The sequence below is a fragment of the Hemiscyllium ocellatum genome, chromosome 33 (genome assembly GCF_020745735.1).
Source record: "Hemiscyllium ocellatum isolate sHemOce1 chromosome 33, sHemOce1.pat.X.cur, whole genome shotgun sequence".
NCBI classification, from domain to species: domain Eukaryota; kingdom Metazoa; phylum Chordata; class Chondrichthyes; order Orectolobiformes; family Hemiscylliidae; genus Hemiscyllium; species Hemiscyllium ocellatum.
In genome coordinates, this window is record NC_083433.1 from 27505002 (window position 1) to 27519337 (window position 14336).

Consider the following 14336-nt stretch of genomic DNA (forward strand, 5'->3'; position numbering starts at 1 on the left):
GGTATTAAAGGTTATAGAGCCAAAAGTGAGGTGTGAGACTGCCACAGTTTAACAGAATGGCACAACTAAGCTCAGGGACTGATTTACCCCACAGTGTCACTGCATCAGGGCACAGGAAACTACATTCAGCCTATAGAGTCTGTGCTCTCCATACGCCAAGCCTTCCAGCGTTCACTCTCTATTTTACCTGATTACCCGACAAGTTTATTTGCCTCAAGTGCCCGTCCAACGTCCTTCTGAAATCATGGATTTTCTCCACTTCCACCTCGTGGGCACTGGGCTCCAGCTGACTACCATTCACTCTGTATAAAGTTATTCCTCATACCCCACTGCAAATTAACTCAAAACCTGAAGTCTAGGCGCCTACGCCTTAACACCATCAGCTAATTCTCACTTTCCTAGTTTAAGGAGTTTCTGCTGAACTCACCATTTTCACAGCTGCGCAGTTTCTCCTCTAGTGCAACCCCACGATGTTCCAGTTCATCCAGACTCTGTTCTAGTTGTTCCAACTCTCCCTGGATATTCTCCTCGGGAATATATTGATCTGCATGCACCTAAAAAAATAAATCACAGTAGTCAGAACATAAAGCTACTGAGAAATTGCAATCCTTTCAAAAATAAATAAAATATATCAGCACAGAAGGGAAGAAGTATGAATGATCCTCAATCTCTATATTCAAGTTACAGATTCAGGCACACAGAGTCCATTTGCCTTGGATCATTTGTAGAATTGAATTATATTTTCAAATGATTGCCAGGCACTGCACTCATGGTGTGCTCAGTTCTGAGGTGAAAGCAATACTGCCCAAACAGGCCAGCTCAATTTCAACATCCTACTGTTTAGTCAGGTGATAAGTCAGTCAGAGTGAGAGAGAGAAGCACAGACCACAATCAGTAAATGTGATAGCAGCTCTCTCTATCCACTCTCAGATAATCAGCCAGTGTTATAACAAGGCAACCACACATGGCAGAACAGGGAGTGGGGTAACAGGTTAAGCATTTACAGGGCACAATCAGCAAGCGTGGTAACAACTCGCTTTCACACTCAAGGCACTAGCAGTGAGTGTGATAACAGCTCCTGCTCCCTCACACAAGATAGTGCACAAGTGGGGAGGGTCAGGGATGGTGAGCAAGATTGTGAGGTGGAGGCAGTGTACAAAGAGAGCGAGAACAAGGAGACTGAGCGAGGCACAAGAAGTGAAGTGAGGACTCGGCTGAATCAGGCAGAAACCAGATTGACCAGCAGCTAACAGGGACAGGATTAGATTAGATTACTTACAGTAGTGGAAACAGGCCCTTCGGCCCAACAAGTCCGCACCGACCTGCCAAAGCGCAACCCCTACATTTACCCCTTTTACTTAACACTACGGGCAGTTTCCCATGGCCAATTCACCTGACCCGCACATCTTTGGACTGTGGGAGGAAACCGGAGCACCCGGAGGAAACCCACACAGACACGGGGAGAACGTGCAAACTCCACACAGACAGTCACCTGAGTCGGGAATTGAACCTGGGTCTCTGGCGCTATGAGGCAGCAGTGCTAACCACTGTGCCACGCACATGTTAATGTCTGCAGTGAGAGAGACCCCACCTACACCAGCAGACAGAGTGGGTACCGGGATTGCACAGAGACACAGCTCGACATGTTCAGCATCATACATCGGAAACATCAGTACAACTGCAAGCAATTGAACAAAAAGATTCACTTCCGGCAGGAAGTTAAAGTTCTTACACTCACCTTGCGCTTAATCAACGGGAAGCCATGGCCGGGGGCTGGAGGCCGTGCTGGCTTCGGTCCTTTCCGAGGCCGGGGGGGGGCAGTTACTCCAGCTGGACTGGATTTTCTATCAAATGGATTTTCTTTGCATGAAGACTGTAAAAAAAAATCATTCCCTGAACAAAGGTAGATTTCCTATGAATAATCTCCCAAAGTCCTCTCAATATGGGGGCCCCCAGTCCTCATTCTTGATGAAGGACTTATGCCCAAAACGTTGATTCTCCTGCTCCTCGGATGCTGCCTGACCTGCTGTGCTTTCCCAGTGCCACACTCTCGACTCCTCTCAATGTGAGAACTGTTCAGAGTTCACAAAGCCAGGAAAGCCACTGGGACAGAAGATTCACTAGTTAAGGCAACCATGAGGCCTTTCTGAGGCTGTTGATCAGACTCCAGGGTGGTATGTTATCTCCCTGTTGTTAAGGTCAAGGATGTCACCAAGGTGGATCACAGAGAGCTGAGGGGTGAGGATGAACAGCCATGAATTGTGGTCTGTATCGGTTGGAAAAAGGTGGGGGGTCCTTTAGGCAGACTGCAGGAAACTGGAACTGAATTAAAAAGTTGGACCTTAGAGGTAGCGATCTCTGAATTACTGCCAAGATCACATGCTCATGAATTCAGAACTAGGAGGATAGAACAAATAGAAGGATGATGTGGAAACAAAGTCATTAGATTTCTGGGGAATTGGGACTGTCACGGGGTGGGGGGGAGGAGCTGTGATCTGTATAAGGCAGACAGGTTGCACTTCAATACAACAAAAAACTATGGATGGAGGAAACTTGCCTCAACAGATTCAGGCGGGAGAGTTGGAAATACATGGAAGAGCATTTGTGAGGGAACATGGAAAGCAGAGGAATCAAAGACTAAAACGAAAACAGACAAAGGAGCTGGTTTGAGTTGAGAGGTATAAGGAAGCTGAAAGCCAATACAGACACTCACCGAGTATGATATCAGAGCAATGACTGAAATATGGCTGAAGGAGGAATGGAAACTCAACATTCCTGGTTATTTTCCACTGGGAAAACAAGATGCAAAATGGAGCCCAACAAGAGAAGTGGCAGTTCTGAATTCAGATGGGAACATTGAGCCAGTAATGAAGTGGGACAAGCGGAAGGGGCAGCTATAATTTGTCCTTTGGCAACGTTATCCAAAAAGCAAGATTTTAGCTTTCATACATATGTTGCCGACATCCAGCTCTACAGTAACTCCTCCGCTGTGGCAAAATTAACCAAATTATCTGACCTCCAGATCTGGATCAGTATAAAATGTTCCAGTTAAATACTGGGAAGACTTATGCCATTGCTGTCTACACCCTAAACTCTGTTCCTGAACCACTGACTTCACTGCTTTCCTGGGTGGAGTTGAGATGGAGACAGTCTGTTCAGGATCATGTGTCTGTGAGACAAACTTCTGACGTCATATTTACACCAACCCCACCTTGGCACCACCTTTACCCTGTCTTAGCTTACCCATTGTTAAAACTCCCATTGTCGCTTCACCAGTCTTGACTGTTTCAATGTTCTGCTACATGGTCTTCCACATTTTACCACACATTAACATGGGGTCATCCAAAACTCTGTCCTCTGGATCTCTGCTTGCACCAACTCTCATTCCCCAAACACCACTATGTTCAATGTCCGACACCGACTCCCAGGCAAACAACATCATAATTTTAAAATCCTTATCCTCAAATCCTTCCGTGGCTTTGGCCCTCACTGCTTTTGCAGCCTTCTCCAGTCCACGACCCTCCTGGACTCTGCAGCTCCTTCCACGACCCACCCCGATTCTGCAGCCCCCTCCACGACCTTCGCGGACTCTGCAGTCCCCTCCACGACTCTCCCCGACTCTGCAGCCCCCTCCACAACCCTCCCTTACTCTGCACTCCCTTCTAGTCCACAACCCTCCCAGACTCTGCGGTCCCCTCCACGACCACCTCAGACTCTGCAGCTCCCTCCACGACCCTCCCAGACTCTGCGGTCCCCTCCACGACCACCTCAGACTCTGCAGTCCCCTCCACGACCCTCCCGGACTCTGCAGTCCCCTCCACGACCCTCCCCGATTCTGCAGTCCCCTCCACGACCCTCCCGGACTCTGCAGTCCCCTCCAAAAGCCTCCCCAACTCTGCGGTTCCCTCCACGACCTTCGCGGACTCTGCAGCCCCCTCCATGACCCTCTCGGACTCTGCAGTCCCCTCCACGACCCTCCGGACTCTGCGGTCCCCTCCACGACCTTCGCGGATTCTGCAGTCCCCTCCACGACCCTCCCCAACTCTGTAGCCCCCTCCATGACCCTCTCGGACTCTGCGGTCCCCTAGTCCACGACCCTCTCAGACTGTGTGGCCCCCTCCACGACCCTCTCGGACTCTGCAGTCCCCTCCACGACCCTCCTGGACTCTGCAGCCCCCTCCACGACCCTCCCGGACTCTGCAGCCCCCTCCAGTCCAGATTCCCCATCTCTCCCCCACCTAACTATGCATCTCCCAAATCCCTCCACAGTCTGCTGAGATGCTTGCACCAATTGATTCCTGACCTCTCAAGTTTCATTGATTTTAATTACACCTGTACTGATTTCTACACCACAACTGAAGCCTGGAATACATTCCCAAGATCACTCTGATTCCCCTTCTTTCCTCCATTCAAACATTGGCAGTAGATTAAAAAGCAGGACTTCAACGGTTGTAATCTCTGGATTACTCACAGTGCCACGTTCTAGCAAGTTCAGAAATAGGAAAATAGGAGAGATGAACGTGTGGCTCATGAGTTGGTACAAGAGGCAGAGTTTTAGATTCCTGGATCACATGGACCATTTCTGGGGAAGGTGGGACATGTACAGGGACAGTCTGCACCTGAACCACACTGAGACCAACATCCTCACAGGCAGCTTTGCCATTGCTGTTGGGAGGAGTTTAAACTAGTCTGGCAGGAAAAGGGGACACAGAATATCGATGAAACAGAGACACATCATGCTACAGCAAAGGAAGCAGGTCACGGCTTTGTTGGGTGTCATGAGAGTGAGGCAAGGCTCGACAGTCTTTAATGCTACGAGTGTACTAGCTTAGACTGATGAGTTAAAGGTGTGGATTGACATATGGAAGTATGATATTGTTACCATCACAGATGCATGTCTGTGGCAATGGCTGGACTGGCAGTTTAACATTCCAGGCTACAGAATCTTCAAGATAGGCAGAAGTGGTGTTAAAAGGATGGTGGTGTCGCACTATTAACTAAGGAGTCAATATTACTGCAGTGAGGAGAGATGATATCCTGAAAGAGTCCCCAAACGAGGCTTTGTGGACGAACTTAGCAATGTTAAGGGGGCAGCTACTTTATTATTGACCTCCAAAGACTCAGTGATAAATAGAGGAGCAAATATGAAGACAGTTCACAAACGTCACTTTTTAACTAGGGTGACAGATGAACCAGGAAATTACAGATCATAGAGTCTGATATCAGTGATACAGAAACTACTGGAGAAAATTCTGAAGGAGAGAATTAATATCCACTTGGCAAGGAGTGGGTCAACTAGGGATAATCAGCAGAGCTTTGGCAGAGGGAAGTCTTGCCTAACAAATCTGTTAAGATTTTTTGAAAACGTGATCAAGTGTGTGGAAGACAGAAGTTCAGTTGAAGCAGTTTAAATGGATTTTAGCAAAACGTTTGACAAGGATCCATATGCGCGACTGGGAGAAGGTTAAAGCCCATGGAATTGAGGGAAACTTAGCAAGATAAATTAGAAACTGTCTTTGTAATAGGACACAAACGAGTGGTAGCAAGTTGCTTGAGTGACTGGAGGCTGGTGTCCAGCAGTATACCACAAGGATCAGTACTGGGACCCTGATTGTTTATTCTCCCTGTATACATAAATGATTTATTTATAAATGGGAGGGGAATGTTAAGCAAATTTGCAGATGACACTAAGATTGGTGAATGGCAAAGATGGCCATAGGATACAGGAAGATATAAATGGATGGGTCAGTTGGGCAGACCAGGAAGATGGTATTTAAACCTGGTAAGTGCAAGGTGATGCACTTTGAAAGAAGAAACAAGATTCGGAAGTATTTAATGAATGGAAGGACAATGGTAGCTTGGAACAACAGAGGGATATTGGGGTAAATCCCTGAAGTCTGTAGAACACATGAATAAGCTGTTAAGGTGGCATATGGGGCATGTGCTTTTGTCAGTCCTGGCATGGAGTAGAAGAGCAAGGAGGTAACGTTAGAGTTGTACAGAGTGTTGGTTAGGCCACAGTGGGAGCACTGTTTGCAGTTCTAGTTACCACATTACTGGAAGGATGTGATAACACTAAAGAGCATACAGAGGAGGTTCACCAGGATTTTGCCAGGGATGAGAATTTGAGCTACAAGGAGAGACAAGATAAGCTTAGATTGTTTTCTCTACAGCAGAGAAGACTTAAGGGAACATGATTGAGAGTGTATAAGATATAGACAGGATGAATAGAGGGCAGCTATTCTCCTTGGTTGAGGGGTCAATCGAAAGGGGGCAAAGTTTTAGAGTAAGAGGCAGGGGATTTGGGAAAAAAGCTTTTTCACTCAGCAGGTGGTGGGAATCTGGAATGTGCTTCCTGGGAATCTTACAACCTTTAAAAAATATTTGGATGAGCACTTCAAATATCATAACATTCAAGGGTATGGGACAAGTGCAGGAAGGTGGGATTAGTGTGCCTCTAGTCGTAGTGCTGTGGGGGCAGATCGATGGTTTGGAGGGCCTTTTCCATCTGAATCTAATAATTGGCTGAGAGGCAGGAAGCAGGATGGGGAATGTGGGCGGATACTCCGACTGGCTGGATGTCACTGATTATGTCTTACACAGAGCCATGTTGGAACCTTAATTATTTACCATCTCTACAACAGCATAGACAATGGGATATATGCCACTGACAGAAAGACAGACTATAATTTTCAAACTGACAAGAGATATGAACCGTCAAAATTATAGCAAACGGATTGCAGTGTAGACAAATGGGACACCATCCACTCAACAAAAAGGAGAATGTCAAACGGGAAATTGAGAAGTTTTATGTACTTAGATCATTAAAATTTATAAAACAGGGACAGAAAATAACCAAAAAGGCAGATGAATCTTGGCCTTTACATCAACAGGACTGGAAGAAGGTTGCAGAAGTCAAGCTTCAGTTTTACAAAGCTCTGATTTGGTCATATCAGGAGTATATTGAGTAGTCCTGGACATTACAGTCTAGGAAGCATACATTGGCTGTTGTGGTTCTGCTTGCCGAGCTGGAAGTTTTTGCTGCAAACGTTTCGTTCCCTGACACCCGGAAGCGGCAAGAACAAACCAATATAAATACCCGAAGAAACATCAAAGCAGCGCTTCACACGAGGCTCCAACAGCACTGATGATGTTCCCTAGCCAGGGAACGAAACGTTTGCAGCAAAAACTTCCAGCTCGGCGAGCAGAACCACAACAACGGATACCCGAGCTACAAATCTTCAATCAGATTTTAAGCATACATTGGCCTTAGAGACAGTTATCTGAATGATACTTCGACTCTGGCTGAAATTACAAACAAGGATCACCTTGATCTTCTGTGTTTTGAGCAAAGTTTTCAAGGTATTAAGAAGAATGCATACCGAAACTGTTCTGCAGAGCTAGGGGAACAGCCTGCAGTCAAGCTTATTAGGAAACACTTTGATACACAAAAGGGCAGAAAAAGTTTTAAATTTGTGTCTGTGAATGACAACCAATACTTGTCAAATGTTAAACCTAACAACATTTTGATCACGAAAGAAATTAAGCTGTGTTAGGCAGTGGAACAGAGATGAATTTATGCAGTTAAAACCATCTTAATTACTGAAGTAGGGTTATATTCAGCCCTTGAAATGTTAACATTTCCTCTCCAGAGATACCACCAGACCTGAGGATTTTACCACTTCTCAACTGTACTTCACCTTTTCAGCATCTGCAAGATCTTATTTTAGTTTTAATTAAAACTACTTCTTTATTTATCTAACCTGCACATGCAAGATGCAGGTAATGCAGGAACAGATTGTGGGATACTGAGGATAGTTCCTAAAATTGAGACTTGGAGCACTGCTTTGACTAAAGTTAACGCTTTGAGTTCAGTGACCTTCTCTTCACAGATGCTGCCAGACCTGCTGAGTTTTTCTAGCGATTTGCTTTTGTTTCTGATTTCCAGTGACTGCAATATTTTTCGATTTTTTGCAGCGATTATAGTGTTTATCCTTGTAAGCTGCTTGGGCAAGAGTTCACAATAGGCAGCAAGCTAAAACAAAGGTGGATAAATTGCAGGCAGACGCGTGGGAGATAAAGGGGAGTTCTCATATTGGTGGGTGGAACACATGAATACTATCCTCCTCCCATGCGTCCCTCAGGATTTGCACTGTGGTCCCAGTGAGTAATCTGTCAATAAATAATCTGTGAATGATTTCTGCCTCACATATAATCAGCTAGTATACTCTCCTCCAAGAGTTAATCTCTATAGAACATTCCTTGTAACCTCCTGTCATTATAGAAGGATATGCATTGTATCCATGCAGTTACGCATTATAACCTACCTTTGGCTGGAGGTCAGGGCTGCAGTGTTGTACCCTGTTTGTTTCAGGGGATGGATGAGTGGATAACCTAGGGCTACAGCTGACTGGAGGCTTTGGTGGAGGTCGGTGATGACTGGGTGGTGTTGGACTCTCAGCATTCAACAGGGCATTCTCACTGGCTCCTGGACTCCCGTTGGACGTGGCTGAACTCCTGACTTCGGCCGGACTATTGTCAGCCGCCTCAGCTTCCCATTTCCTGTGCAGCTCTGGAGTAGACTTTGCTGAATTCCCAGAAATACTCTCCATGCTGAGGGAAGGGGATGGGCCTGTTTCAGAAACTGAAGAACTGTGGGTCTGAAACTGGAGTGAACGAGAGGCTGAAAAAGAGGAATAACTCTGAATTCTAGTCTTCTAAACGCAGGAATGAAATAGAAAACTACAAATCGATGGTGTACTCATTTCACTAAAGTGACTATAATAAACACAAGCTGCTAATAAAACTTAAGTGTTGGACAGAACAGAGCAATTCAATTGTCTTTCACAGTGTACATAATCTATATATACTTAACAAGATACAGAAGGCATTTGTAGCAGAGTTTATTTCCTTTTTACAACGCAACCCTCACAACATCAAGGAATGAAATGGACCCCTTCTACATCCCGTAGGGAACGTCAGAACATTATGCCAAAAGAAATAAGAGTCAGACACTATTGGTTCCAATATTTTTGGCACATTTGCCTGTAATATTTGCAAATCAAGCAAATAATTGGAAAAGATCTGATTCTAAAATCCAGCTGTGATTTCATGCAATTATGATTCATGTTACTAGAGACTGTTAACATTCTGGAACTCCCTCCATGTGGAGCAGATGACCCTAGACAGATGTTTCCCCTTGTGGGGCAATCTAGAAAGAGTGGCCATACTTTTAGGGTAAGGGTAGCAGATTTAAAACAGAGGAGGAATTGTTTCTCTCAAAAGAGTTTAAGTCAGTGGAATTCACTCCTCCAGGGTGTGGTCGACATTGAATAAATTTGATGAGATAGACAGGAATTTTTTTATATTAACTGTTGGGAGAGCAGGCAGGGAAGTGGAGCTGTGGCTGTGATGAGATCAGCCACACTTGTACAACATGGCGGAACAAGCTTGAGGGGCTGAACTGCCTCCTCCTGCTCCTTGCTCTTATGTTCTAATGTTCTGACAGCATTGTGCTATACCTAACATCCCACTGCTTGGAGTGGCTCAAGACATCAAATCACCATGAACTTCTGCATTAGTGATGGACAATAAGTACTGGTCTTGCCAGCAGTGTCACAAGCACATAAATAACTTGTAAAAAAAATTAAGCTGTACAGGCACATCCAACTTAACTAGTAACACACTGCCTATGACTGAAAAGCAAAGGCACCACTATTACTGGGAGGAATGTCACTACAGCAATAACACTGGCCAGATCTTCCTGGCAATTAGATGAAGACTAAGTGACCTGTTGAGAATTTATTTAGGTTTTCAAAATGTATCAAAGTTTGTGTGAGGCAGGAAAGGTTAAGCCCCCAGCATAGATGACAACTTGCATTATGGACTCAGAACTGGCTCAGCAATGCAAACAGAAAAATAGAAACACGGGAAATAATCTAATTGGGGAAAGAGCACCACAGGAACCTGGTCTGAGCCCCGTTACTTTAAATATTTGTGAATGATGTGAAACAGAGAATGGTGCTGCACAGAAGGAGGCCATATGACAAACACTAGGGCACAGCTCACAAATGAATTCATGCTGCCTTTTCACCATAGCCCTGTGAACTATTTCCATCTGCATATTTATTCAATTCTCTTGTGAAAGTTACTAAGGAATATGCCTCCAGTGTCATTCCATTCATAACGTGCTGCATCAGACTATGTTTCATATTGCCCTGAGTTACTGGGTTTTTAAACTGGCTGAGAACAGTAATCTCTCTTCAGGTCAATGTGAACAATTAAGTAGATATTAATATGCACAATTCTGCTGAAAACCGATTATGGGTATACTGGGGCAAATCCTTTTAAGAATTTAGGATGAAGTCCATCAGGCCCCTGAGACTTGCCAGCTTGCAGCTCCATCAGTTTGCTCAGTACCACTTCCCATGTGTTTGTAATTTAAAAAAAAATCCTATCCTGCATCTGTAAAGATTACATAACATTTTCCTTAACATTAGCTGATCAGTCATGAAGCCTGGGACAGATTCGAGGCTCCAAACAATGGGAAGGACAGGTCTAGGTGCATGTTGCGGACAGGTAGGAAGAAGCAGAGGTTTGACTTGAGCCTGAGAGCAGTGACATTACCAGGGCCCAAAATGCATTAGAGGGCCTCATAGGCAGCTAACCCGGGCTCATCCGACAGAGCCTGTAAGGAGAAGGTTACTTTATGTGTTTTACAGATCATCCACAAGCTGCAGCACCAGCTCCCTCTCCCTGTTCATTAGACTGGCAATGCTGAGCATCCAACACTGAAAATCTGGAAAAGAAAAGTCATCTTACAAATAGTACAGGACTTCAGGTTGGGGGGGGGGTTCTTCAAGCCCTCCGTCACTGAGTACCACCACCGCTCTAGATATCCCTATATGCAAAATCTATCTTGTTAGGAACACAATCCACCTTAAACATTCTACACATATCCAGCGTGACCTCACAGCAAGCTGAGAGCGTAGGAACTCAGTATCCAGCTCACCTGAAGGGGATGCATTTGGCAGTGGGGGTGCAGGCCGCTTCTTACTCCTGGGACTGTTGGCTGGCTGAATACCATACCATGGATGGTTTGATTTGGGAGTGGTTTCCATGGGGGCTGCACTCTGCACTTTCTCAGACACATTGTTTGTTTCCTCCTCCTCCTCCTCCTCCTCCTCCACTTCAAATGGATTTAGGGGAACAGATTCTGTGGTGCCTTGCTGAGTGCTGCTGGGGTTGGTGGGTGCTCCGGGCCGAGGGGGTGCGGGTCTTCTCTTCACTTCGGAATTCACCAATGCCATCCAAGGATGGCCTTTCGATTTGGTGTCTTCGTCTTTCCTGTTTGAAACAATTAAACAATCAGAAAACCGTGGCAACAAAATTGCCATATTTCCTTCAAAAGACATTACTGCAGAAATTTTACTTAATTGAATTCAAATTCCGGGATGGCGGAAACAGGCTTGATCAGGACTCAACAGACAAGAAAATTAACGTAGTCATGCTAAGCATTCAAATGCTTCAGTCTGTAAGTAGCAACATTACTTTGTATGGCATTATTCACTTTAAAATTAATATCCATTTTCAAACAAAGGTATGTAAATACAATATTGAAGTTTTGGCTTTAGGGAATGATTTTATGGAACACAAATGAGCCATGATTTTCAATTTGATCATGTTTTTGAGATGATAGCTACATTTCTTTGCCATACCTGGGCTTTATATTGCCACTGCAGACTTTGAAACGGTAAACCTTAATAAACAAGAACCTGAGTTGATTACTGGTGACTTGAGAGGCACTGGGTATTATCCAAACCAACTGGTCTAAGGCATAAATGTCTGGTCACCAACAAACATGCTGCAAGATCACCAGGCATTACTTTCAAAAAAAGAAAGATCATTGCATTTAACACGCTGAAGCAACACAGCTTCTGCTCCTTTGCAGCTCAGCATCCAGCAGCCTCTGAAAACATTGACAGCTTCAAGTCCAATCTCAATTACTGTATATACTTCCTCCAGTTGAGACGTGGAATGGAAGAAAGACCCTTTCGATTCTGGACCCAGCAGTGGGACATTCAGAGGGCAGGGAAGAGGCAGCAAAACATATTTTGCTGAGGGATGATTCAGTTCCTCCCTCATTCATATTTTAGCCTGAAATCATAGCACAATGACTGATCAAGTGAGGAGTGTGATAGGGCAATCATATTTCCTCTGCAAAATAATTTCTTCCTTCACCCCAAAAGCAGTCAAAAAATCTACAGCTTCAAGACCTGGAATGCTCTGCAGGCTTAAATGAAAACACACACTAGTTGGGGTGGATTGTATCTGTGTGTACTTAAAAGAAAGAATAAATGACAGACAGGAAAGAGAATAGTGAGGGGATTGGGGAACATGGTTCTTATAATCAAAAAGGACACTGGACCTGTAGACTATGATGAACACTGGTGGTAGAAAGGATAAATGGACCTTTACTCAAAGATATAACAGAAAAACATAAAGATATAGAAAATACAATAGTCAGCATGGATTACAAAATGGAAGTTCATGCTTTCTCGAACTTGTTATTTTGCAAAAATACAAAACAGAAGTAGTAGTAGAATATTTGCCCCTAGAGCCTGCTCCACCATTCAATAAGATCAAACTTTCTGTTTGTGTTCAAATTCCACATTCACATTTATCTCCAATAATCCTCGATTTCCCTGCCTAACAAGAATCCATCCATCTCTGCCTTAAAAGTAGTCTATGATCCTCCTTCCACTACCTTCTGAGCTGGGGTGTTCCAAAGCTGCACAAAAATCTCATTTCTGTCTTGAAAGGGTGACCCTCAATTTTAAAAGGGACCCCTCGTTCTGGACTGACCCACAAGAGGAACCATCTTATCTAAGTTCATTTTGTCAAGAGTCTTAGAACACTTAAAGTCTCCCTCACTCCTCTAAATTCTAATGGAAACAATCCAGATTGTCTAACTTTCCTCACAAGACAACCTGTTCATTCCAGCTCGCAATCTGGTAAACCTCCCATGAAATGCTTTCAACGAATTTGCATCCTTCCTAAAGGCTCCTCTTCATCCATATTGTGTGGTACTTTATCCATATTGTGTGGTACTCCCTCAAAGAACTCAAACAAATTGTTTAAATGTGATTTCCCTTTGATAAAGCCATGCTATCCATTACTGATTATTTTGATTTTTTTTTTTAAGTGTGCAGTTTCTAATCTCTTAATGATCAATTCTCATACCTTTCCCAAGACAGACATCAAGCTCACTAATTTAGTTTCCTGTTTTCTGCCTCCTTTCTTTCTTGAATAGAGGGGTTACATTTGCCACTTTTTAGTCCAACGAAACCTTTCCTGAATTTAGGCAAACTTTGGAAAATTAGTATGAACACATCTATACTTAATTAAAAACCACTTTTAAGACGTTAGGATGAGGTCATAGGGTCATACAGATGTACAGCATGGAAACAGACCCTTTGATCCAACCTGTCTACACTGACCAGATATCCCAACCCAATCTAGTCCCACCTGCCAGCACCCGGCCCATATCCCTCCAAACCCTTCCTATTCATATACCCATCCAAATGCCTTTTAAATGTTACAATTGTACCAGCCTCTACCACATCCTCTGGCAGCTCATTCCATACGCGTACCATCCTCTGTGTGAAAAAGTTGCCCCCTAGGTCTCTTTTATACCTTTCCCCTCTCACCCTAAACCTATGCCTTCTAGTTCTGGACTCCCCCACCCCAGGGAAAAGACATTGTTTATTTATCCTATTCATGCCCCTCAGGATTTTATAAACCTCTATCAGGTCACCCCTCAGCCTCCGACGCTCCAGGGAAAACAGCCCCAGCCTGTTCAGCCTCTCCTTATAGCTCAATTCCTCCAACCCTGGCAACATCCTTGTAAATCTTTTCTGAACTCTTTCAAGTTTCACAACAGCTTTCCGATAGGAAGGAGAACAGAATTGTACACAATATTCCGACAGTGGCCTAACCAATGTCCTGTACAGCTGCAACATGACTTCCTAACTCCTGTACTCAATACTCTGACCAATAAAGGAAAGCATACCAAATGCCTTCTTCACTATCCTATCTACCTGCAACTCCACTTTCAAGGAGCTATGAACCTGCACTCTGAGGTCTCTTTGTTCAGCAAAGTCCATCAGGCCCCTGAGACTTGCCAGCTTGCAGCTCCATCAGTTTGCTCAGTACCACTTCCCTTGTCGTTGTAATTACACCAGGTTCCTTTCTTCCTTCTACCTCCTGATTTATAGGCATCACTGTAATGTTCTTTGTATCCTCAGACAGAAGCAAGATATTTATTCATTACAAAC

The 14336-nt window shown here is 44.4% G+C and overlaps 1 protein-coding gene across 1 annotated transcript in view; it reads right to left on the reverse strand.

The window, feature by feature from the left end:
- micall1a (MICAL-like 1a) overlaps nt 1–14336 on the reverse strand; it is a 90258-nt gene that overhangs the window by 24152 nt on the left and 51770 nt on the right. The window contains exons 8-11 of the mRNA XM_060849381.1: nt 11012–11346; nt 8328–8683; nt 1739–1873; nt 428–554 (exon numbers count right to left, since the gene is read on the reverse strand). Of these exons, the coding sequence (XP_060705364.1) occupies nt 428–554; nt 1739–1873; nt 8328–8683; nt 11012–11346 (953 nt within the window). The remainder of the gene's footprint in view (nt 1–427; nt 555–1738; nt 1874–8327; nt 8684–11011; nt 11347–14336) is intronic.